Source organism: Zootoca vivipara, chromosome 10 (genome assembly GCF_963506605.1).
Source record: "Zootoca vivipara chromosome 10, rZooViv1.1, whole genome shotgun sequence".
Lineage (NCBI taxonomy): Eukaryota > Metazoa > Chordata > Lepidosauria > Squamata > Lacertidae > Zootoca > Zootoca vivipara.
In genome coordinates, this window is record NC_083285.1 from 48811553 (window position 1) to 48834915 (window position 23363).

A 23363-nucleotide genomic window follows, 5' to 3' on the forward strand; every position below is an offset into this window, starting at 1 on the left:
AAATCTCATGTAGGGAGAGAGTTGTTGCCCTCAGGTTCTGTTGGCAGGGCTTCCCACAGGCATCTGGGCTGATGCAGGAGAGCTCTGCTTTTGTCCTTATAGGAGTGTGCCCTCTACCTACTAGAGACTGCAAATGCACACAAATGCATGCTTCCTTCTCATTCGGAGGGTAACATGAATAAATAACTGGGTCCTTTAGTTGAGAAAAACAGGCGCAAACATAGAACTCGAATACCGGTCGGTTGTGCATTTTGCGCAGCTGTATCCAGTGTGCTCCTGCAACACAAATCCCACAACTTCTCCAAATCACAGGTACAGGAGAGTCACTATCTGAACAAGCTGGTGCAATGAAGTAGATTTTAAAAGACCGTGCCCATTTCTAAAAGACAGTTTTACTTCTTGCTTTCACTAAGTACACATAAAGTACACTAAGTTTTATCAACAACAGTGGCAGTATTGAAGAAAACAGTTACAGGGTATCTCAAAATAGAATTTATGATCCAAATAGATTTTGTTTATGATCCATTATATACAAACAAACAAACAAACAAACAAACAGAAAGTTAGCTGTATGAAAAGGAGGGGTTTCACTCGAGAAGGAATTCAACAATGTAACCGACATCATAAAACCAAAACAAACCAGTTAACACCCCTTTCTCACAAACTTTAAATGGCCATAGAATGTTATCGGCGAAAGGCTTAGTTATGAACATTTTTGCCAGGCACCTGAAGTAACAAAGGCGCCAGGTGAGCCTCCCTGGGGAGAGAGAGAGTCCACAAGTGGGGAGCCACCCCAGAAAAGGCCTCTCATGTTGCCACCCTCCAGACCTCTCATGGAGGAGACACTTGAAGGAGGATTGCAGGGTCCGGGTCAGTTCATATGGGGAGATGCTGTCCTTGAACCCATTTAACCATATTGGGTTAAAACCAGCACTTAGAATTGAGCCTGGAAACTAATTGGCAGCCAGTGCAGTTGGGTCAGGATCGGTGTAATATGCTCAAACAGTCTTGCCCCGGTGAGTAACCTGGCCACTGAATTCTGCACCAGCTGAAGTTTCTGAACTGTCATCAGAGGCAGCCCTACATAGAATTCATTGCAGTAATCTAACCTATCAGTGATGGGAGTATTTAATCTTTGATTTATTGCCTTAGGGGAGCCACACCAATCTGCAGCTCTGGGTAAAAAGAATAAAGGAAGATAAGGGAAAATAAGATGCTTCTTAGGACTGTGCATTTAAAAACACACACACACACCCCACAATCAATCCTTCACAGGCTTGGTTGCTCATTTCTGTACAATTCTAGAGAGATGGTGCATTGCGTTCACCCCCTACAGAAGAGGGCTTGCAATGAGGCTGCTACATGCTGCAACTCTTGGGCTATTTCATAGCAACGATCTGAGGAAGTGGGGAAACATATGGGAGGAACGCCTTCATTCCAGGAGAGGAAAAGTCTCAAGCTGTGCCAGCAAACTTTCCGTCACTGCCTACCAGAAAAGGCTGGTTTTAGGCTGCGACTTCATGGAAGCATCTTGTGCAATGCCTTGCCAAGCAGCAGCTTGATAGGGGAGCCCACCCCACTGTTGGATCCGTTGCCGTAACATTCAGTCACCGCCAGGAACTAAGCAGTTCTTCACTCGCCCCGTCGACAGGGGTGGAGAGGTAATGGACGCGTTGGCTGGTTCTTGCTTCCTAGGCTGCTTTGCTTCGCCCTTTGGGAGTTAGCGACGGTGACGAACGCCAGTCTCTGGCAACGAGCAAACAGTGGGGGGGCTTAACCTCAGCATCCGGATTGGGTGATATCTCCACCTGACCGCTTCGTCACGGATAACGTGGTGAATATCTATTAAAGAAAGAAGGACGGGGGGGGATAAGACAATTGGATCATGTTGGAGAGGACTTTAATGTTCACGTCAAAACTCAGGGCTACCTTCTGCCATTAACGCTGCATTGGCTGACCCCGGGGTGTGTGGCCTTGGAGAACCACTGCTAACAACTCAGTGGATGTGAATCACAAGAGGGAAGGGGACAGCTGCATTGAGATCCTGCCGGCAGGCCTCCATTAGGCACCTAGCTGGCCACTGTAAAGACAGCATGCCGGATTAGATGGCCCTTTGAGCTGATCCAAGCTGGGCTCTTCTCACTTCTAGACTTCTTTATTAGTGTGCATTATAAAGCTGAATCAGGTGCTTGGGGAGGGAGGGAGAATGACATTCCACCATGCAGCACTTTTTCCACCCTCCATTATGGGAAGAGCCATTAAATTACACTGGATGCTCTTGCACCACAGCAGCCCTGCTTTCTAGCCCTCTTTCAAGGCTTCGGACCCAGCAATTTGAAAGAAATGAAGGGGAAGTCACGTGGCTTCCCACCACAAGTGCCTCTCAGCGTTATGCAGGAAATGAAGGGGGGAGGCGGACGTTTTATTGCACTGCCTGCAGATAATTAATGAGCAGATATGAGTCTGCGGCTCAGAGATTATTTGCCCTCTGGGAGGAGGAAGATCTACCAGAGACAGAAAAGGAAGACTCCTGAACAGGCTCAACTGAAATTAATGGGAACTGTGCCTGAGAATAACTACCGTATTTTTCGCTCCATAAGACGGGGGGGAAATGTCTGTGCGTCTTATGGAGCAAAGGTGCTGGGCGGCAGAGGGATCCCTCAGCTGCCACTGCAGTCGGAAGTGGAGGGATGCCTCTGCCGCCGGAGCCATGGCTCCCAGCGGCAGCCGAGGAACAAGCAACCCGAAAGCAGCCCTTTCGGGTTACTTCTCCCTCCGCCGCAGCCACCAATAGTGGCAGAGGGGCGGGGGAGGAACGAGCAGCCTGAAAGCGGGCTGCTCCTTCCTCCGCCTCGCTCCACTTGTTTTACAGCGAGCCATAAAACAATTTTTGTTTTCCTGCTCTAAAAACTAGGTGGGTCTTATGGAGCGAAACATACGGTATATATTTCTTGTTAAAGCAGGTGTAGGGAGCCTTTGGTTCTCCAGATGTTGCTGAACTACAGCTTCCATCAGCTCTGGCAAAACCAGGGATGATGGAAGTTATAGTCCAGCAACATCTGGAGGCCCAAACTTCCTCCATGGTCTGAGCCACGGCTACTAACGGCCTTCACGGGTGCCATCTTAAGACTTTTGCCCTTCAGATGAGTTTTAGCTCCTAGTCTAGAGAGCAAATTGAAAAGCAAATTACAGGAAATGTGGTAAGCTGCCTTTAGTTGTTTTGCAAGCATCCAGCTTTGTTTTGCAGACATATAAGTCTAGGTAGGAGGATTACAGGAAATCAAATCCACTTCAGTCTAAATGGTTCAAAGCAACAGTAATTAGCCAGCATCAAAGTCATCTCCAAGGGGGAATAAATTGAGAGCAGAACAGAGCGCCTGTACATGTTAGCCATGCAAATAAGCCTGAAGCTCCTGCAGAAAAAAGCAAGGATCTCAATGTTCAGCCGGCTGAAAATGCTCTGTATGCAAGGAGAATCATGGATGCACCCAGCCTTTAAAACAGAAAAGAATTCAAACTCAACCAAGTTTTAAAAAATCCGTTATTTATATTATTATTTATATTGTTGTTGTTGAATGGGCCGTAGCTTAGTGGTAGGCTATGTGCTTTGCTTGCATAAGTCTCCAGTCTCCATCCCCCGCATCTCCAGGCAGGCCTGGGAGAGAAGCCTGCCAGAAATTCTGCCCCTGGCCAGCGCAAACATGAACTAGATAGGCCAGCAGTCTTGACTGCATAAAGCCGCTTCCTATGCTCCTATTATTGTAATAGAAACTGCAATCATTTTTGTGAAAACTTTTGTCCTTTAATTTTTGTGGCTTGTTCAACGAACGTAAAGGTAAAGGGACCCCTGACCATTAGGTCCAGTCGTGACCGACTCTGGGGTTGCGCATCTCGCGTTATTGGCCAAGGGAGCCGGCATGCAGCTTCCGGGTCATGTGGCCAGCATGACAAAGCCGCTTCTGGCGAACCAGAGCAGCACATGGAAACGCCGTTTACCTTCCCGCTGAAGCGGTTCCTATTTATCTACTTGCATTTTGACGTGCTTTTGAACTGCTAGGTTGGTTATTTCTAAAGCTGGAGCTCTGAAGGAACGTCCTTGCATCACTGCTGAAGGGTTCTTGCCCTGGCATAAGAGGCTCAATTGTGCTTTTTCGCCTGATTTTGTGGCCCTTCCAATCCAACCCAACCCATTCAGATTATGAGTGCCTGGCATTGCTTGGGAACTCTAAGAACCACCCGCCAAAAATCAGTACATTTTTGAAAGGTCCAGTCCACCAGCTTGATCCAAAATGGCATCCAACTGTACCTAAAAATAGATAACTAAGGGACAATCAACTTTCTAAAACATACGGTAGATTCTGGCTCAGTGTTGCAGCTCTCCGGGGTTTTAGAAATGGAATCTTTCCCAGTCCTACCTGAAGATGCCGGGGATTGAACATGGGACCTTTTTTGCTTGTGCCCTGCCACAAAGCTAGGGTACTTCCTATCTCAATGCAGTTGCACATATAGAAAGAGTACACAAGACTGTTGCCTGGAAAACAAAATTGCTCCAGCAATCCTAGGAAAGGAGAGAGCTTTTTGTAAACCAATGCCACATGCTCACCTCTGCGCAGACTGGGTGGATTCCTATTGTGCTGTCCAACTGTTCTTTTGTTATTCCACATTTTATGGCCGCTGCAAATCCCTGGGTAATTTCTCCAGCATTTGGACCGAGCACATGGAAGCCAATCACACGCTCCTAAGGAACAAGGGGAACAACAAAAGCTTTTTTAAAAAAAATATATTCTTTATTGAGTTTTTACATTGATTAATTGAATACATTTTCCATTCATTCTTCAAAATATGCTATCTTATGCGGAAATGTAAACCAGGTTTTTCCAGGTACTCTTTAAAACAGTCCCACTCCTCGATGCCAAATTCGTGGAAGGAGAGTTTCATAACTCTAATACCCAAGCAGGGAACGGATCAACAAGAGGTTACAAATTATAGACCGATTGCGCTCCTTAACAATGATTATAAGTTATATGCATATATTTTGGCACAAAGAGCAAAAAAAGTTCTCTGTGATGTCATCCACGAAAACCAGGCAGGGTTCCTTCCAGGTAGGCGTATTTCAAATAACACCAGAAATATTGTAAACTTGCTAGAGTATTTGGATATAAAAATAAATAAATCTGCCATATTCATGGCGGTTGACGCTGAAAAAGCTTTTGACCGTGTTTCGTGGGCCTTTATGAAAGGCCTACTCCACCAAATGGACTTTGGGAAGAAATTTATAAATGGAATTAACGCTATTTATACAAAACAAAAAGCCAAACTCATAATAAATGGAAACGCAACTCAAGAATGTGAGATAAATAAAGGGGTAAGACAGGGGTGTCCCCTGTCCCCCTTAATATTTATCTTAACATTAGAGGTCTTATGTAAACAAATAAGGGAGGAGAAGGAAATCAAAGGCATAACGCTAGGGACCAGAAACTACAAACTCAGAGCGTTTGCGGACGATCTCATTGTTACGGTGGAAAACCCCAAGCAAAGTCTAATAAAAGTTCTGGATATAATACAAGAATACGGTACAGTTTCGGGATTTAAATTAAATTATAATAAGACTAAACTTTTGGCAAAAAACATGTCACAATTGGAGAAAGAAGAAATACAAAAGGTTACCCAGCTAAAAATCTATTCAAAATTAGAATATTTGGGGATAACGCTGACCCCCAAAAATATCAATCTGTTTGAAGACAATTATACAAAGAAGTGGGAAGAAATAAAAAAAAACCTTGAAATTTGGAGTAGGCTCAAACTATCTTTCTGTGGCAGGATCGCGGTCATAAAGATGAAAGTCCTTCCTAAATTGTTATATTTATTTCAAACTATACCAATTATAGGAAGGAGAACTGTGTTTGATAAGTGGCAGAAAGAGTTGTCGAAATTTCTCTGGCAAGGCAAAAGGCCGAGGGTCAAACATAAACTACTTATTGACCTCCCGGAAAGAGGAGGCTTCGGCCTCCCAGACCTCAGGCTTTATTATGAAGCCTCCTGTTTAACGTGGCTAAAGGATTGGTGCCTGCTAAAGAATGTTGACATATTAGATCTAGAGGGACATGAAGCGAGGTTTGGATGGCACGCTTACCTTTACTACGACAAAGGGAAGGTACATAGGAAATTTACAAACCACATAATTAGAAATGCACTGTTAAAAACATGGGATAAATATTGTAAATATCTTGAACCAAAAATTCCCAGATGGTTATCTCCAATGGAGGCTATAACACCAAAAAGATCAAACATGGAGGATAAATGGATAACTTACAATATGATGATAATAGAAGGAGGACAGTGGAAAATTAAAAAGTACGAAGAAATAAGAGAACATTTAAATACATGGCTGGATTACCATCAATTAACTGAGTTATTTAAAAAAGACAAACAAATAGGGTTTCAAAGAGAGGGCTCAAGATTTGAAAAAGAAATATTAATTGGCAAAACAAAACTTATAGCTAAAATGTATAGGCTGTTGCTAGAGTACGAAGTGATGGATGAAACGGTTACAGTATCTATGACGAAATGGGCACAAGACTGTGGTTACCCGATTACGAGTGCGGAATGGGAAAACCTGTGGAAATTTAATATGAAGTTTACATCGAACTATAATATAAGAGAAAATATGCTTAAGATGAATCACAGGTGGCACCTCACACCCTCTAGATTATCTAAAATGTATAAAAATATTGCAAATGTTTGTTGGAGGTGTGGAGGGAATGATGGAAACCTATTTCATATGTGGTGGACATGTGATATCATTAAGAAATTTTGGGACAAAATCCATGATGAGATTCAAAAAATATTGGGAAAGAATATTCAAAAAAGACCAGAGATCTTTTTACTGAGTGTTACATTTCAGAAAGATATTCCACCACAGTTAAGAGAAATCCTTCTATACTCGTTAGCAGCAGCACGGATTGTTATTGCCAAAAAATGGAAAGAAAAAGAAGCCCCAAAAATTATAGAATGGCAAAATAAACTCCAGGAATTTGCCGAAATGGCACAATTAACGAATAGCCTGAGAGGAAAGGTTAAAGAAGAATTCGTGAAAAAATGGGATAGGTATAAAAAATATGTTATGAAATATAGTAAAAACCAAATACCAATGATAGCGTTTGAATAGAAACAAAATAATAACAACAACAATAAAAAAAAAGGTCACTTGTAGGAAAAAAACGAGGATTAAAGCAATAGGAATGTGAAACCATGGGTTAAAAGAAATAGTATTGATTGTATATACATTCGACAAAGGAAAAAAGTATGCTGACGGAGTTGACAGGAAGTCCTTTTAATTTGTATCATTTTAATTTGTATCATTATAATTCGTTATTCCTTTTTATTTATTTATTTTATTTTATTTTATTTTTTATTTTATTTTTTGTGTGTGTGTGGTTTTTTTTTCTTGTTTTTTTTTTATTCCTCCCCTACCTTTCTCCCTTTTGTTGAGAAAGGAGGGTTGAAGATGTGACGTGGAAAATGTAAAAATGTATAGTTGTAAATGTCTGTATTTTGATGAAAGGAAAATAAATAAATATGATCTGTGAAAAAAATAAAAATAAAACAGTCCCACTCCTTTTTAAACCTTTGGGTTTGGTTGATTTCTAATTACTTCTGTCGTTTTTGCTAATTCCAAATATTCACACAATTTGATTTGCCATTCTTCCTTCGTTGGTGTCCTAACACCCTTTCCAGTTTTTAGCAACCAACATTCCTGCTGAAGTTGTAGCATATAGGAACACCCTCCTTTTATCATTTGAGATATCAATTGTAAGAATGCCCAGAAGAAAGGAACAACAAAGGCTTGACTCGCTGTGGCCTGAAACAATTACTTTCTTCAGACTGTCCAATACCTAAGAGAATTGGCATTAAATATATTTCAACCCCTTTTTTCGTATTTTCATACCTGTCTTAAGTGACACATTATAATCCAACTGTGATAAATCCAGAGGCTCGAGTATACAAAAAATGTCAACAATAAGTTTGTGTGTATGTTTGTAGTTTACTCTGTTTTAACTTTCCACTTCTGTTGGAAAATAAATTTATTTGGGGGAGGAGGACGACGACCCATGAATAGCAGGGGTTTCAGCTATTTTTTCACCGCCTTTAAAATATTCCACATCAAAAGCCATTTGACTGCCAAAGCTACAATGTGGTGACTTAGATCATGATCTCTGTCAGGCATCCCCAAACTGCGGCCCTCCAGATGTTTTGGCCTACAACTCCCATGATCCCTAGCTAACAGGACCAGTGGTCGGGGAAGATGGGAGTTGTAGTCCAAAACATCTGGAGGGCCTAAGTTTGGGGGTGCCTGATCTATGTGCATTAGTTGGCTTAACCAAGGAATGGATTTTTGTGAAAGAACAGAGTTCTGTTCAGTTCCGCTACTGAAAAATCCTTAGGCTAAGCATCTGCTCAGAGACATCCTGTTCTTTAATCCTACCATTTTGGTTTTTCCCACTTGGCTCTTTGGTTCCTGTGAAGGATAAACGAGATCTGACCAGCCTGAAATCTGCACACCACTGGTTTGGACCTATGGTTTGGTGTTATGTGATCAAGACAGACTAGCAGTCCTCCCTGCCTGACTTCCTTGGGGGTTGAGGCAAGCCACACTTTGCCAATTTGTACGCAACCCATTCTGCCTAATCAAGAAAGGAGTGGGAAAAGGGCACCTGAGAGCCTCAGGCTCAGATCTGAAACACTAAGCTTAAACTAGGGAGTGGGGTGCACTCATGGCAACAACCCTCTTTTCTGTGCCCCCGCACATCCCTGCTTCACCCCTGAATCTCCCAGAAGGAAGAGCCTCCTCGTGAATAGGAACCTCGCCTTTACAAGCTCCCTTCAGAACTTCCTGCTATGCACAGGAAGGGCCAAAGGTGAAGGGAAAACGCCCAGCATGAGTTCTCCTTTCCCAGCTTAAACCCTCATGTGATCTTATTGAATGCTTAGATAGGGCTTGTGGCAATGTGTGGAGGGGAAATTCTAGTACTGCCTGCATCTATTGTCTAGTTTTCACCCAAGCAGTTTGGCCTGAGGAAGGGATTCAACATAGCACTATTCCATCAGCTTGCCAGATGGAATGATCCCTCTCCCTTCCCTACACGCTGCTCGGGGGGAGGGGTATCTCCAATTGGGGGGGGGGAAGGGAGTCCCACTGACTGTGCTAGTGAAAGTCGTTGCACAGGCCTCATTAACTGAATCCAGCCCTGAGTATTTGGCATTGCATTCTGAAAGCAGCACTAGATATGGACACTGAGCGTGAACAAAATAATGGACCAGTAGCCCTCCAGTTGTTGCTGGACTCCCAAGCCACAGCAGGCCCTGAAAGCATGGCTAGGGATGATGGGAGTTGTAGTCCAGCTACACCTTAAGAGCCACAGGTTCCTCACCCCCTAAGCCTAAACGTAACATTTATGTTTTTCACTGTAGCCCATGTTTAAAACGAGGATCCAGAGCCTAAAAAGGTTTTAAAAAAGAAAAAGAACTCCCCTCCCCCCCTTTAACCAATATGCTCCTCTGGCCTGTCAGAAATTGCTTCTGAGGCATCCCTCAGTTTCAAAAGCAGCTTGAGATAAGAACACAAGCACCTGCTTTTCCCACAATCCTTTGGACTCCAGCCATTATTACAACACGAAAACTAAGGCGTCAACCAGATATTATCTTGAGCAAAGATAAAAGAGGACTGCCACTTAATGAGTGTAACATCTAGCCAAGGTATTATTAATTCAGTTCCAGAGGCACTATAATTTAAGAGTTGGATTTGTGGGTGTTTTTAAAACCAACCAGTGCTTTCAAGATAACATCCGTGTTTGCCGCAATGAAAGGGAAGCGCTTTATCCCCCAAGTCCAAGTGTCATTACAAATTAAGATGCATGGAGTTCATACAAATTCTGTCAGCATTCCCGGGGTTCCGGGACCTGTTTTCCATCTCTCTGACCTTCGTGAGGAATTTGGCGGTTGCTAGGGGAGTAAATGGCAACCCCCTACCCTCTCCGGGGGTTACGGAGAGGGGCCGCTGGCCCGCGATGCCCCCGGACCCACTCCGACTGTTTTTGGAGTGGGGGGAGCTTGGGCTGAGCACTCACGAGGGCCAGGACTCCCGGACGCTAATCTGCATGGCGGGGATTTCCATGGTTAAAGAAGATAATTAGGCTTAAATCTATGGACATACTTCAGAAGGAGGGGAAGAAGCGCTGTTTACTGCTGAGAAATTTATGCTGCTGAGGGAGAGGAGTCAAAGACTGTACCGCATCTGGAAGAAGGATTGATGGGGACGGAGCGATAAGGGAAGTGAGTTTTTATTTTATTTTTTTCATATTGTTGCCTCGTACCTTCCCGGACGCGATGTCCTGGCTTGTTTGGAGTGAAAGAGAAGCAAAAGACTGTGTGAGTTGAACTTTATAACTGTTGTTACTGAGCATATTTTTTAAAGATGTGGAGTTGCCGATGAGAAAAGCCCCCCCCTAGTCGGACGGAAGGAGTTCTGGACGCGTTCGGAGGATTTATGAGCTGTGACGCACTTTAAATTGGAGCAGCGACCTGAAGCTAAGTTCAGCTATAGGGCAAGGAGATCCATTAATTTACCAAGAGTTTATGGTTTGATGTTTGGGTCTCCTGCCTGGAAAAGCTGTAAATTCTATAATGATCGTAAATCTTCATGGCTATGAGAGAAAACGAAAGTGATTTGAGCTTTTTAAGATGGCGCTACTTCGAGCTGCTTCGACGCAACAGGGAGCTCCATTAAGAAGATTTATGGGGAGGCTGGACTGATTAACTCACACAGGAGAAAGAACATCTGTGAAACTTTGTTTGATATTTATCTCAGCAGCTGGGAAACAATCGGATGAAAGTGGAAAACATCTATGTGACTGTAAGGGGAAGATCTGGATTATTATGAACTTGGAGGACGATTTGAACTTTAGAAAAAAGACGGCAGTGGACAGTTGCGAGGAATTCCCAATTTCTTGAAGCATGGGAACCCAAATAAAAAACTCTTTAGATGATTTGGCATAACATTTGGTTTGATTGATATATATATGTGTATAATTTGAAATATTGAATGTGATATAATTGGTTTTAATTGGAAAATTAATAAAAATATTTTTTTTAAAAAAAAAAAATTCTGTCAGCATTCCCAGTACTGTTTTGTCGGGAAATTATATTGTAATATATTACGATGCATACAAAATCAACACTTTAAAAACAAACAAACAAACCTCCTTGCTCCTCTAAAATGCTGATAATTCTGGAAAAAAATAGTGGCATGCTATGGTTACCTGATCAGGAATATTGCAGATGACCTTTGCATAGCATCTGTTGTTGTCCCGGGATGGGACCGTCCATTCAAGTGGCCAGAAGTAACTGTGGTAAACCTGGGAAAGCAATGGAGACATTTAAGTGTTTGTGGAGATTTTTTTTAGTTTCTGAAAGGCTATTATGCAACAGCAGTCCAAGGGGAATGGGAAGAGCAGGCAGGGCAATGAAGCTCACCTACCTTCCCAATGTTAAGCATCATTGCTACTTCCAGAGTTGGGGGAGGGGAGTGAAGCATGAGGAGCTCAGTTTGGTGCAGGTGTGGCACTTTGCCCCTCTCAGGTACTGGCCAGAGACACTAGGGTGACTAGGCACTGAGAAGGCAGGTGATGAATGTCAACAGTAACAGAATGGCACCTCTCACAACCCCTGGACTAGCAAGATGCTTGTCAAATGGTGAGGATGCACATAAAAGCAGGGTCTCATGTCAGGAGCGTTCGGGGCACATTATAAGCAAAATGTATCTCATTCCTGTTCACTGAACTGCAGCTTGATTCTGTGTCATGTCAATAATAATTTTTATTCTTCTTCTCCCAGGCCTCTGACTAATTAAACAATCTATGGCCTTTTAAAGTGAGAGGGGCATTGCAGGGGCGGAGGAAGCCGCTGCGTCACCCGGGGCGGCAAATTGCTCCTGGGGCATTGTTTTGTTTGTTACTTTGTTATTGTCAGGGTGTGTTGTGACTACTCTTGAGTAACGACCTTCCACATGCTTGTCTTTCAGATGTTTTTATTGGTGCACATTATTTACAGTGTAACGGATTGCTCATTTCATGTCTACCCACTCAAGTCAGATTCCTGCACTACCCCCCTCCGCGTTTGTGACCAGCATAAAAGCCTCGGAACTGAGAAGCGCCTCCCTTTCCTCCTCCTCCTCCTCCTCAATTCCGGCGTCGGGGGGATGGGTCTTCTGTCTGACCTATTCCTGTCCACTTTTTCCGCCTCCCTCTCTTCCTGCCTATGGAGCAGGGGCTCTTTGATGTTGCCAGAGCCCTGGCACTCCCTCTCCGTTTCCTGACTCCCCCCTTCAGACCCCTCGCTCTCATGACTGCTGGGAGACGGGCTGCTTCTGATGAGGGGGGAGGGTTCTCTATAATCCCTCCCCCTTACATCCATGCATTTTTGTGTTTTTATATTGTAAACTGCCCTGTGATCCTCTGAAGAAGGGTGGTATAGAAATTTTAATAATAGGTGCACTGATAGTTTGTTTCTGTATGTCCATTTGCTTCCCAGGCATATGAAACATGGGGGTGCAAGGCTCAAACATGGCTCCCTCCAGCCAGCTCTTAGGCACTTTTGAATTTACACAATAGCCTGGGCATCAGCTACTTATCGGATAGTGTTGGGTGCAGAAATACCAACAGGTGTGAGAAGAGGGATGGGACTGCTACAGTGTCACAAAAGGCAACGGAGTCTAAAGAAGCATGGCAGGGATGCTTCTAAAATAAGCACCTGACCAAATAGGCAAGCTTTGTTAGGGCAGCTCCACATTGTCAACAGCACAATATAACTTTTGATACATACACCTGTGTTTTGCAGGTATTTCCCTCAACGAATAGATTTAAGTTTGAATAACTTGCATCAACGTTTTCCCACATGTTTACTGAACATAAGTGTTGAGGCCTTTTATCACGTCAGACCACTGTGTGCAATGGGAGCAGCACTACCTGCTTAGGAGTGGCAGCAGTTCTTCAGAGTAATAAATAATAATAATAATAATAATAATAATAATAATAATAATAATAATAATAATAAATTATTTATACCCCGCCCATCCGGTTGGGTTGCCCCAGCCACTCTGGGCGGCTTCCAACAAAATATTAAAATACAATGGTCTGTTAAACATTAAAAGCTTCCCTAAACAGGGCTGCCTTCAGATGTCTTCTAAAAGTCTGGTACTGTAGTTGTTGTTCTCTTTGACATCTGGTGGGAGGGCGTTCCACAGGGCGGGTGCCACTACCGAGAAGGCCCTCTGCCAGGTTCCCTGTAACTTGGCTTCTCGCAGTGAGGGAACCGCCAGAAGGCCCTCGGCGCTGGACCTCAGTGTCCAGGTAGAACAATGGGGGGTGGAATGTCAGGCAAGGGCCTTTCCCAGCCTTACCTAGAGATGTGGGGAATTGAACCTGGGCTCTTCTGCAGGCAAGGCAGATGTTCACTCAGCTACAGATGTTACTCTGATGCATTCCGGGACACTGGCACACAGATGCTTATAAAGATGCAGGCCTGTCATCCACACAGGCTCATGGCTATTGACACCAAGCTAAGTGACACAACTGAATGATGTGATTGTGTAGCCAACCTTGAGAAGGACTAGATCAGGCATCCCCAATCTTCGGCCCTCCAGATGTTTTGGACTACAATTCCCATCTTCCCCAACCACTGGTCCTGTTAGCTAGGGATCATGGGAGTTGTAGGCCAAAACATCTGGAGGGCCGCAGTTTGGGGATGCCTGGACTAGATGATGGTAAAGGTAAAGGACCCCTGGACGGTTAAGTCCAGTCAAAGGTGACTATGCTGTTGCAGCACTAATCTTGCTTTTCATGCCAAGGGAGCCAGTGTTTGTCCACAGACAGCTTTTTGGGTAATGTGGCCAGCAGGACTAAACTGCTTCTGGCGCAAAGGGAGACTGTGATGGAAACCAGAGCACACGGAAATGTCATTTACCTTCCCGCCACAGCAGTACCTATTTATCTACTTCACTTTGACATGCTTTTGAACTGCTAGGTTGGCAGGAGCTGGGACAGAGCAACAGGAGCTCACCCCATCACGGGGATTCGAACCACTGACTTTCTGATTGGCAAGCCCAAGGCTCAGTGGTTAGACCTCAGCACCACCTGCAATCCAAGATGATGGTCCTACACACACACACACAACCAATCAAGAAGTAGAAAGGTGCACAAGATCGGCCTTGTGTTACACAATATATTGATACTATATTTTATGAAGGATTGTTAGGCTCACCTCAATGTTGTCCACCCCAAATGCCTCTATGGCTTTTTCTTCCGAGTAACCACAGGCGCCGTATTCCAGAGGAGTGAATACCGTGGTGGGAACATTCACGTAGTCACACTGCCAAGGAAAAGATGCTTTTGGATGAGTGTCACACGGCATCAGGAACAAAACACTGGGGTAGCTTCTGCAAAGGCTGGTGGAGCTTCAAAGGTGCTGTGCTGTTCACCTGGGCTGCCGCTTTACTGAGATGGGGGGGGCGTGAGGGGAAGGTAGCACATGGTCCAAGTGCAGTGGTGCCAATCGGCTGAGCTCCCCACACCTCCCCCCCCCCCTGTAAGCAGCAGCAACACTTACTGCCAGGAAACCAGATGCACAACACCCCTCCCCCTTTGCTGCCCCCGCTAATGGTGGGTGAACGTGCCCTGGAAGCGAGGAAAACACATTTGTCTGCAACAGGTTTTTTAAAATTCCATAAGACTAAGAAAACCCATACAAAAAGCACAATGCGGACTCTCATTGGGCCAATGCACTGTCAATCATGTAAACAAGAGTGCATGGGGGGGGAGGCTGAGTGGCAGATTGCATTATTATTCTGACTGTGGGGTGGGGACAGGTTAGGTTTCTTTAAAATGCACGACGATAAACCTCTCGCTCACCTTTGTGTTTGCGCCACCGTAAAGCCTCCGTACCAACAGCCTCCCTGCATGAATCGCCACTGGCGTCAGTTCCAGCTTGCCTTCCAACACATCTCCAATGGCATAGATATAAGGCACATTAGTTTGCTCCTCATCATTGACAGGGATTTTTCCTGTTCTACGAGAGGGAGAAAAGAGGAGAGGTTCGGTGGCCTGTAGGTTGCGGATCTCTTCTTTAAAATCAAACTTCGTACAATTCAGACTGTTCCAATGCCAGGGCAAGAGTCCATGCTGTGTTCATCTTGGCCGTGAAAGGATTTGTGATTCAGATAGCAAAACCTGCTGCATTTCGCAGACTTATCCCCAGTGTCCTCAGAACAATGTTTCATGTCCACAGAGAACAGGCATGGACCCAAACAGGAACGGATTCAGATTACATAGCCATTTGCACATGAATTCAGGCAGAATGTGGGCTGCCAGACCACTAAATCCACAGATTACTGTCAAAGTAGGTAGGAAAGGAAGAGATTCCCCAGAGTTCCAGGACCTCTGTGCCTTTTAACAGCAGCATGGAAATGAGAAGTTTGCAAAGCCCCCGTTTCCTTTTATCGCAGTGCTATGATAGGAGAAGCGTCACCTTTCACCGTCTCCCCTTTGCGTAACTGCTAAAAACATAGGAGCACAGGAAGCGAACATATACTGAAGCCAGGCTAATGGTCTCTCTAGCTCAGTATTGTCTGCAGCGACTGGCAGTGGCAGCAACTCCAGGGTTTCAGACAAGAGTCTCTCCCAGCCCTACCTGGGAGACGACAGGGATTGAACCTGGGACCTTCTGCATTCAAAGCAGATTTCCTGAGTTATCGCCCTCCCCCCCCCACCCCCAAAAAGGAGCCCCATCATGCATCAAAACTGGAAAGAGTATACACAGTACAAAAGGGTAGAGTTCACAGTGCTAACTGGCACGAACATTAAAAAAAAATTAAAAATCTGGACCGCGAAACCAGCAATAGTGAAATAATGCAGAAACCTAGATTGCAAAGCTGTTAATCATTAACATTCCAGTTACTGCAAAAGTCCACCCTCATTGCATGTTCGGTAATGAGATATAGATATATATCAGACATAGAGGGTAGAGTTCCTCCTTATTTAATTTATTACATTTATATACCCATTTTTTTCTCTCCAAGGAGCTCAAGGTGGTATACATGGTTCTCCTCTCCATTTCACCCTCACAACAACCCTATGAGGTAGGCTAGGCTAAGAGATGGTGACTGGCCCAAGGTCACCCAATGAGCTTCATGGCTGAGAGGGGATTCGAACCCTGCTCCCCCAGGTTATAATCCAACACTCTAACCATTAGGCCACACTGGCTCTCTCCTTATTGCAACAGAACTGCATTGGAAAGGAAATTTATCTCTCTCTTCCCCCCCCCCCAAATTAAATGCTTTAAATCAATGCAATTGATGTTGGGGGGGGGGGAAACAAAATCAAAACCACAGTGCAACGGTACTTAAGACAGTCAAAGAGATTTAGCCTTACTTTTCATTGATTTTCACTCCAACTTTCTCCAAGCCGATTTTTCTTGTGCAAGCATCCCTCCCTATGGCCAGCAACACCTGCAGAACGTCAGTGTTTGTGTTAGTCATACAACTCCCAGGCAGTGATAGCAGGTGCCCGTTGGGGCTGGTTGAGTAGAAGGGAGGTCAACAATAGGTGGCACCAGAGGCAAGGACAGGTGGTGGTAACTAATACTTTTGCCCTCAACCTCCTCCCTGCTGAGTTCTATAGGGCCTAAAGAAGAAGAAGAGGCCGCCAATAGCCAGTGTCAGTCTCTGGGCTAGTAAATAGGAAGGGGAGGGTCAAGTGAGGACAGACTGAGGCTACTGGGGCAGTGCTTCATTCCCACTTATGAACCCAGCCTCCACTGCTCCTGGAAGCTTAGGTGTTTGGGGGGGGAACAAAGTATATTAATTACTGCATTAGAACAACCAGAAGATCAATCAGAATCCTGGACCCCATGCTACAAATTTCATTGTGAAAATTGTTCATGGAGGGCTGGTTTGAAAAACATCAGCAACTGAGAAGCTGCGGCGCTGCAATCCCATAGGGCAGGCATAGGCAACCTTGGCTTTCCAGATGTTTTGGAACTACAACTCCCATGATCCCTAGCTAACAGGCCCAGTGGTCAAGGATCATGGGAGTTGTAGTTCCAAAACATCTGGAGAGCCAAGGCTGCCTATGCCTGCCATAGGGAAATGGCTGTGTGGACCCAGTTGTACCTGGAGGCAACCAGCAGCTAATTCCACAGCTGTACCAACATCTTCTGCAGCAGCTGCAATCATGTGAATAGCTAAACACTCCTCCAGGTACAGCCCAGTTCACAGCTAGAGAAAAGCTAGAGAAAAGCTGAGCATCTGACTCAGCATGTAAACAATCTCTCAAAGCCATTCAACGTACGGCCAAATTTGCAACAGAGAAGACCAGCACAAATTACTTACTGTATTGTATTCCCCTTGAAGTATTTCAGAAGAGTTTTCTGTGGAGCAAGATGTGACTCTGAGTATTCCGGGAGTTCCTTCCTGGATCTGTTCAATCTGCAGAATTTTGAGCATTAAAATATTACCTCGGTGTGTCAAGAAGTAGATGCACTGGTTCAAACCATGAATGCATCCAATACAAGTGTATTTTTAACTCAGGATGTTGTTGAAATAAGAGGGAGTTTTGGAAGGAGGTCCACTAGATTTCTGGAATGGATCCTACCTATTTACTAGAGCCGTTTTCCCTGAACAAAAACCAGAGATTTAACGAGAAGGAAACAGACTTTTAAGCTACTCACATTTAACCTAAAGGCCAAGTGCATATATTATTCTAGTCAGTGATTTATTAATTGCCTTCTAAACGGCCACCTCAAGGTGATTTATACAAAACTAGAACACACACAGAAACAATACATACATTTAACACAAGATTTAAACCCTAACAAGTAGACACGCATGCTAAAGAACCATTTATGCAGTTGAGAATGTTATGAATGCTAAATATCTTTATCTATATCTGATCAACATGGTGACAGCCATTTTTGTTCTTTATGTGCCTGCCCCAGTCAAGTAGAAAGTGGATATGTTAATAGCAAAAGGACATGTGGGTTGAAAGGTGCCAAGACCATTCTCCATTTTACCTCCCCATACAGGTCTGGGCATGGGACGCGGGTGGCGCTGTGGGTTAAACCACAGAGCCTAGGGCTTGCCGATCAGAAGGTCGGCGGTTCGAATCCCCACAACGGGGTGCGCTCCCGTTGCTCGGTCCCAGCTCCTGCCAACCTAGCAGTTCAAAAGCACGTCAAAGTGCAAGTAGATAAATAGGTACCGCTACAGTGGGAAGGTAAACAACATTTCTATGCGCTCTGGTTCGCCAGAAGCAGCTTTGCCATGCTGGCCACATGACCTGGAAGTTGTACACCGGCTCCCTTGGCCAGTAAAGCGAGATGAGCGCCGTAACCCCAGAGTCTGTCACGACTGGACCTAATGATCAGGGGTCCCTTTACCTTTACCTTACAGATCCGGGCTCATAGAAAAACACCTGGGATAACCAACAGCAGCGATGTTAAAATTAGACCTCCCCCCTTTCGGTGTTAAAAATCACACTACCTGCATTTAATATGTGAATGGGAAAGATCCATGATTTAACAAACATGGCTGCTCCCATCATATCTCATGTGACCTTAAATGTGATCATGAATCAACTAAAGAAAGATGTTGCAGCTTTGAAGTCAAGGCTCAAGGGGATTTGGAAAATTAGCCCTACATTTACACCACAATCTCCAATGCAATCTGCAAAAAACCATTCAAGGAAAAGAAATGGTTAAACCTATGGCTTATGAAAAATATAAACCTCTTTGCTGCAGCAGCTAAAGGTCCTCAAAACTGGCTTCTAAGTGACACGCAACCTCTTTCTCTTTATAAAGTCATTTTTATGACAGCTCTATGGCAGTTCTTTTATAACACAGGAAGTGAAAATAATGAAAAGTGCTGCTGCCACTTATATCACTGATTCATACCATAGCATTCAAAGGCAATAAAGGACCACGGGGGGAGAGTTCTCAGAACAATGCGGAAATTTAAAAAGGTATTAATAAATGGAAGCATCACCTTATGTAAACAAGGTAGCTTACTTCCTCCAGTCAAGGGGAGAGTTAACTTCCTCCAAGTGCCAAGCTAGGCTAAAGGAGTTCCTGCACTTTTAATAGCTTTGTGCCAAGAAGCAAATGCCCTTTCTCCTGTCACGCTATTCAGGACAAGTGTCCTCCTTGGCTGGTAGGTGGAGCAGCCCTTCCTACTATTGAGCCCATTTCACAGAACATTTTGTCTGCCATAGGTTCACTTACTGAGGTATCTTGTTTCCTGCATCAAACACAAAATCATCTATGTTGAAAAGAAGAAAAAACCCCACAAAAGGTAAACCACTGCCAAATCCAGGAAATGCAGTAAACTCACATGATTACTTCTGCAGAAATTCTGAAGTAGTTCAGACTCCTACAGTCTACACAGGACTAGAATTATGCTCACACTACAGGGCCAGCCCTACCATGAGGCAGAGTGAAGCAACCTCCTCAGGTAACAGATTCTGGCTGGTGGGGTACTAGACAAAATAGCAGTCAACTGCAAAGGCGATTCGTATTTGATTTGGCACATCTTACCTGAGAATCTTCTGCTATTCTATTCTATTTAATGCAACAAATAATTTTAGTAGCTGTGACCGTGGTTTTATTGTATGTCTGTGCCCGATGATTTTTATGGTTATTGTTGTTGTTTGGGTTTTTTTGTTTTGTTTGTTCTCCTGAATGATGTCATGGCCTATGGCTACTGCAATAAAAGTTTAATTGGATTGGCTGGTGGGGAGCAGTGGCACTCCAAGAGTTGTGTGTGCCTCTAGGCTGGTCCCTATGTCCTCCCTAAGCTAGCCTGCTACCTTCAAGTGCATATCTGGACATCTTTGTAGCACAGAGGAAGACTGGGTGTTTGTTTTTTTCCTGAGGGGTGCAGATAGAGGGAGAGGATTAACCTCCCTTCCCCATATGCTGTGATCCAGATAACATTGAATATAGCACATAAGTGCCCTGCCATTTTCAGAAAAGCTTCCTCCCTATTTCAGAACTCAACCTGCTCTGTAAACCACACCCAGACATGCAAACTGGCTATTCTTTCATTTCTTTTGGGATCTGAGCACATCTATCCCATTCCAGAAACACACCGCACCTTACTGCAGAAAGGACAATAAAAGGGTACGGCTATACACGAGTGGCGGCACTGTGGTCTAAACCACAGAGACTAGGGCTTGCCGATCAGAAGGTCGGCGGTTCAAATCCCCGCAATGGGGTGAGCTCCTGTTGCTCGGTCCCTGCTCCTGCCCACGTAGCAGTTCGAAAGCACCTCAAAGTGCAAGTAGATAAATAGGTACCACTCCAGCAGGAAGGTAAACGGCATTTCTGTGTGCTGCTCTGGTTCGCCAGAAGCGGCTTTGTCATGCTGGCCACATGACCCGGAAGCTGTACGCCGGCTCCCTCAGCCAATAATGCGAGATGAGTGCCACAACCCCAGAGTCGTCTGCGACTGGACTTAACAGCCAGGGGTCCCTTTACTGTACCTTTATATGCTGCTTAAATGTAGCCAAACTTCTACTTTCTCAACCCAAGCAATGGATATAATTTATGCACACAAAAAAGAAGCATTCACGCTCTCTTTGGTTTTCAGCTTGCTCTCTTTCAATAAGGGAGGGTATGTTTGCTCAGCAAAAGCTGACCAGGTAGTGTTTTTAAGTTGTTGTTGTTGTTGTTAAGTTTTACTATCTGGTGTGTTTAAGAGGAAGCACAGAGGAAATTTGTTGCATTTAATGTTCTTGTCTTTGAAAAGCTGAAAGCCTATCCTAATGCCCCACAGAATGGAAAACAATTATCTATCTGGTTACAGGTAGGTAGCCGTGTTGGTCTGGATCGAAGTAAAATAAAAAAATTCCTTCAGTAGCACCTTAAAGACCAACTAAGTTTTTATTTTGGTATGAGCTTTCGTGTGCATGCACACTTTCGTGTGCACAGTAATTATAGGAAAATAATTACTGATTAATCATTACAGGAAATGCATGCTAACAATATCTTTTCCTCTCTCACATATACATCCTCTGTGAGAGCTCCCTCACAACTGCAAGAACACAAGTCATCTTTTAGCAATGGAATCTCATGCATGGCTACTCACAAGTAACCACACTGAGTTCAATGGGGCTATTTCCTAGGTAAGTGTATCTGACTGAAGCAAAAAAAATTAACTTTTTTTTTAAAAAAACGTTCTTTTGCTGCACCTTGGGCAGAACGGAATGGCTTTTTCCAAATGATTTAAACATCTTTAAAATATTTTCTGGTGCTGCTTGAGAATTTTGTTGTGCTGATCTTATTTCTTGGCTGCTGGAGCTTTTATGCTGCATTATTTATATTTTTTTTTTGTTTCCATCTTGTATGGCTAAATTACAGTAAGCAGCTCAGAGAGTTTTGCTATTGAGCGGCATGAAAATATTGATAATGCACAAATTGCACACATTTTAGAGGGAGACAGAGAGAGACAACTAACTGCCGGCGCTATTATTAGCATGGGGGAAAATGTAATTCATGCTTTTTGTGCTGTTGCAAGGGGGGCATGTTTGTGTGTACATCTTTTGATGTTTGTACTGAAGAAAGAAAAATGAATTTAAAACACATGAAAAAAAATGTGTTGGAGTGGTTAGAGTATAGAACGGGGAGACCGGGATTCAAATCCCCACTCACCTATGATACTCAGTAGGTGACCTTGCACCAGTCACTCAGCTCAGCCTACCTCACAGGGTTGTTGTGAAGGCAAAATAGGAAGTGGGAAGAAGCATGCATGTCCCCCTTGAAGGAAATGTGGGGCGTAAATGTAATTGTAGTGATAACAAATAAATAATAATGATGATAATTTTAAATGGAAGTGTCAAACTCCAGATAGGTTCAAGGGGAAAACTCACCGTGAAGTAGATGTTTTAGGCCCCCCAGACAAAATTCTGCACCGAACAGAATTTTGATGGGGAAGGGGTCAAAACAGGAGGACCAGAAGCCAACTTCTAAGTATACCTCCAAGCATGACAGCATCCTGCGCACAAAGCCAAAAACCCCAAAAAAACCAACAACTATTCCACTATAAATGTGGAAGGCCCTCACAAACGTCTGTGAGATAGCAACCTAATGCAGTCATACCTCGGAAGTCGAACGGAATCCGTTCCGGAAGTCCGTTCAACTTCCCAAACATTTGGAAACCAAGGCACAGCTTCTGATTGGCTGCAGGAAGCTCTGGCAGCCAATCGGAAGCCCTGTTCGACGTTCGGGTTCCGAAGAACGTTCACAAACTGGAACACTCACTTCCAGGTTTGCAGCGTTCGGGAGTCAAAACAGAACATCACAGCAATGAATCACACACAGGAAGGACCATAGCTCAGTGGAAGAGCATTTTTGCCAGCAGAAGACCCCAAGCTTACTCTCTAGTTCAAAGGATCAGATAGCAGGTGATGCAGAAGCCCGAGACTCTGAAGAACTGCCACATAAAGGCAGAAAATACTGGGCTAAAGCACCCTGTGTGCCACGATATATAGGCTTTGCAAGGAAATGGTGAAACATGAGCTTCTGAAGTCATAAAACAGAACCTGGATTTCTTTGACGGTGTTTGTATTAAAGCACATTTTAAAATTACGTGTTTACTGAATGGGTGGGGGCAGCATTTATGATTAACATTTGTTATAATTGCTTTTTACCCTCAAAAAAAGTCTCAAAGCAACTTACATGGCAAAATGCAACGGACAATAACTATAATGCCAGAATATTTAAAGCAATGTATAATGCAAAATACCTAAAATGCGCATCCAATAATGTAATAACAAGGACAAGTGCTATCCCTCCACCCCTCTTACCTGGCTAGGCACATGCTTCCGAATGAACTTGACACCATGTTCTTCCATGTGCTCCCCTATTTTGTTTGCCATCTCCTGATCAAACCCCCGCAGGAGAATGGACCGCACCATGACAGTCACATCTAAGCCAAGGCCTGCAAGGAATCCTGCACACTCAAGGGCGACATAGGAAGCTCCGACCACCAATGTTTTCCCTGGGCAGTAATGCAGGGAGAAGAGGTCATCACTGGGAAAATAATAATAATAATACGAATGAATAGCCGAGTCAAAAATACAAGGTAAATCCATACAGCTGAGATGTACACCACTGACACTGTTCCAATAAAAGAAGGGGCAATGGCTCATTCCATTATGTTTTATCTTTTGTGGTTCATGGAATTTTACACACCGTCTTGCACCCCAGAAGGCAGGAGATATATCAGGCAGCAAACTAACTGGAAGATGAAGTCAGAGCAC

The 23363-nt window shown here is 44.1% G+C and overlaps 1 protein-coding gene across 1 annotated transcript in view; it reads right to left on the minus strand.

Moving 5' to 3' along the window:
• Nucleotides 1-373: 373 nt before the first annotated feature.
• The window catches only part of TXNRD1 (thioredoxin reductase 1), a 37386-nt gene continuing 14396 nt past the window's right edge, over nt 374-23363 (minus strand). The window contains exons 7-14 of the mRNA XM_035127517.2: nt 22908-23133; nt 17441-17536; nt 16482-16558; nt 14964-15120; nt 14317-14424; nt 11319-11414; nt 4604-4738; nt 374-1842 (exon numbers count right to left, since the gene is read on the minus strand). Of these exons, the coding sequence (XP_034983408.2) occupies nt 1780-1842; nt 4604-4738; nt 11319-11414; nt 14317-14424; nt 14964-15120; nt 16482-16558; nt 17441-17536; nt 22908-23133 (958 nt within the window). The 3' untranslated portion in view covers nt 374-1779. The remainder of the gene's footprint in view (nt 1843-4603; nt 4739-11318; nt 11415-14316; nt 14425-14963; nt 15121-16481; nt 16559-17440; nt 17537-22907; nt 23134-23363) is intronic.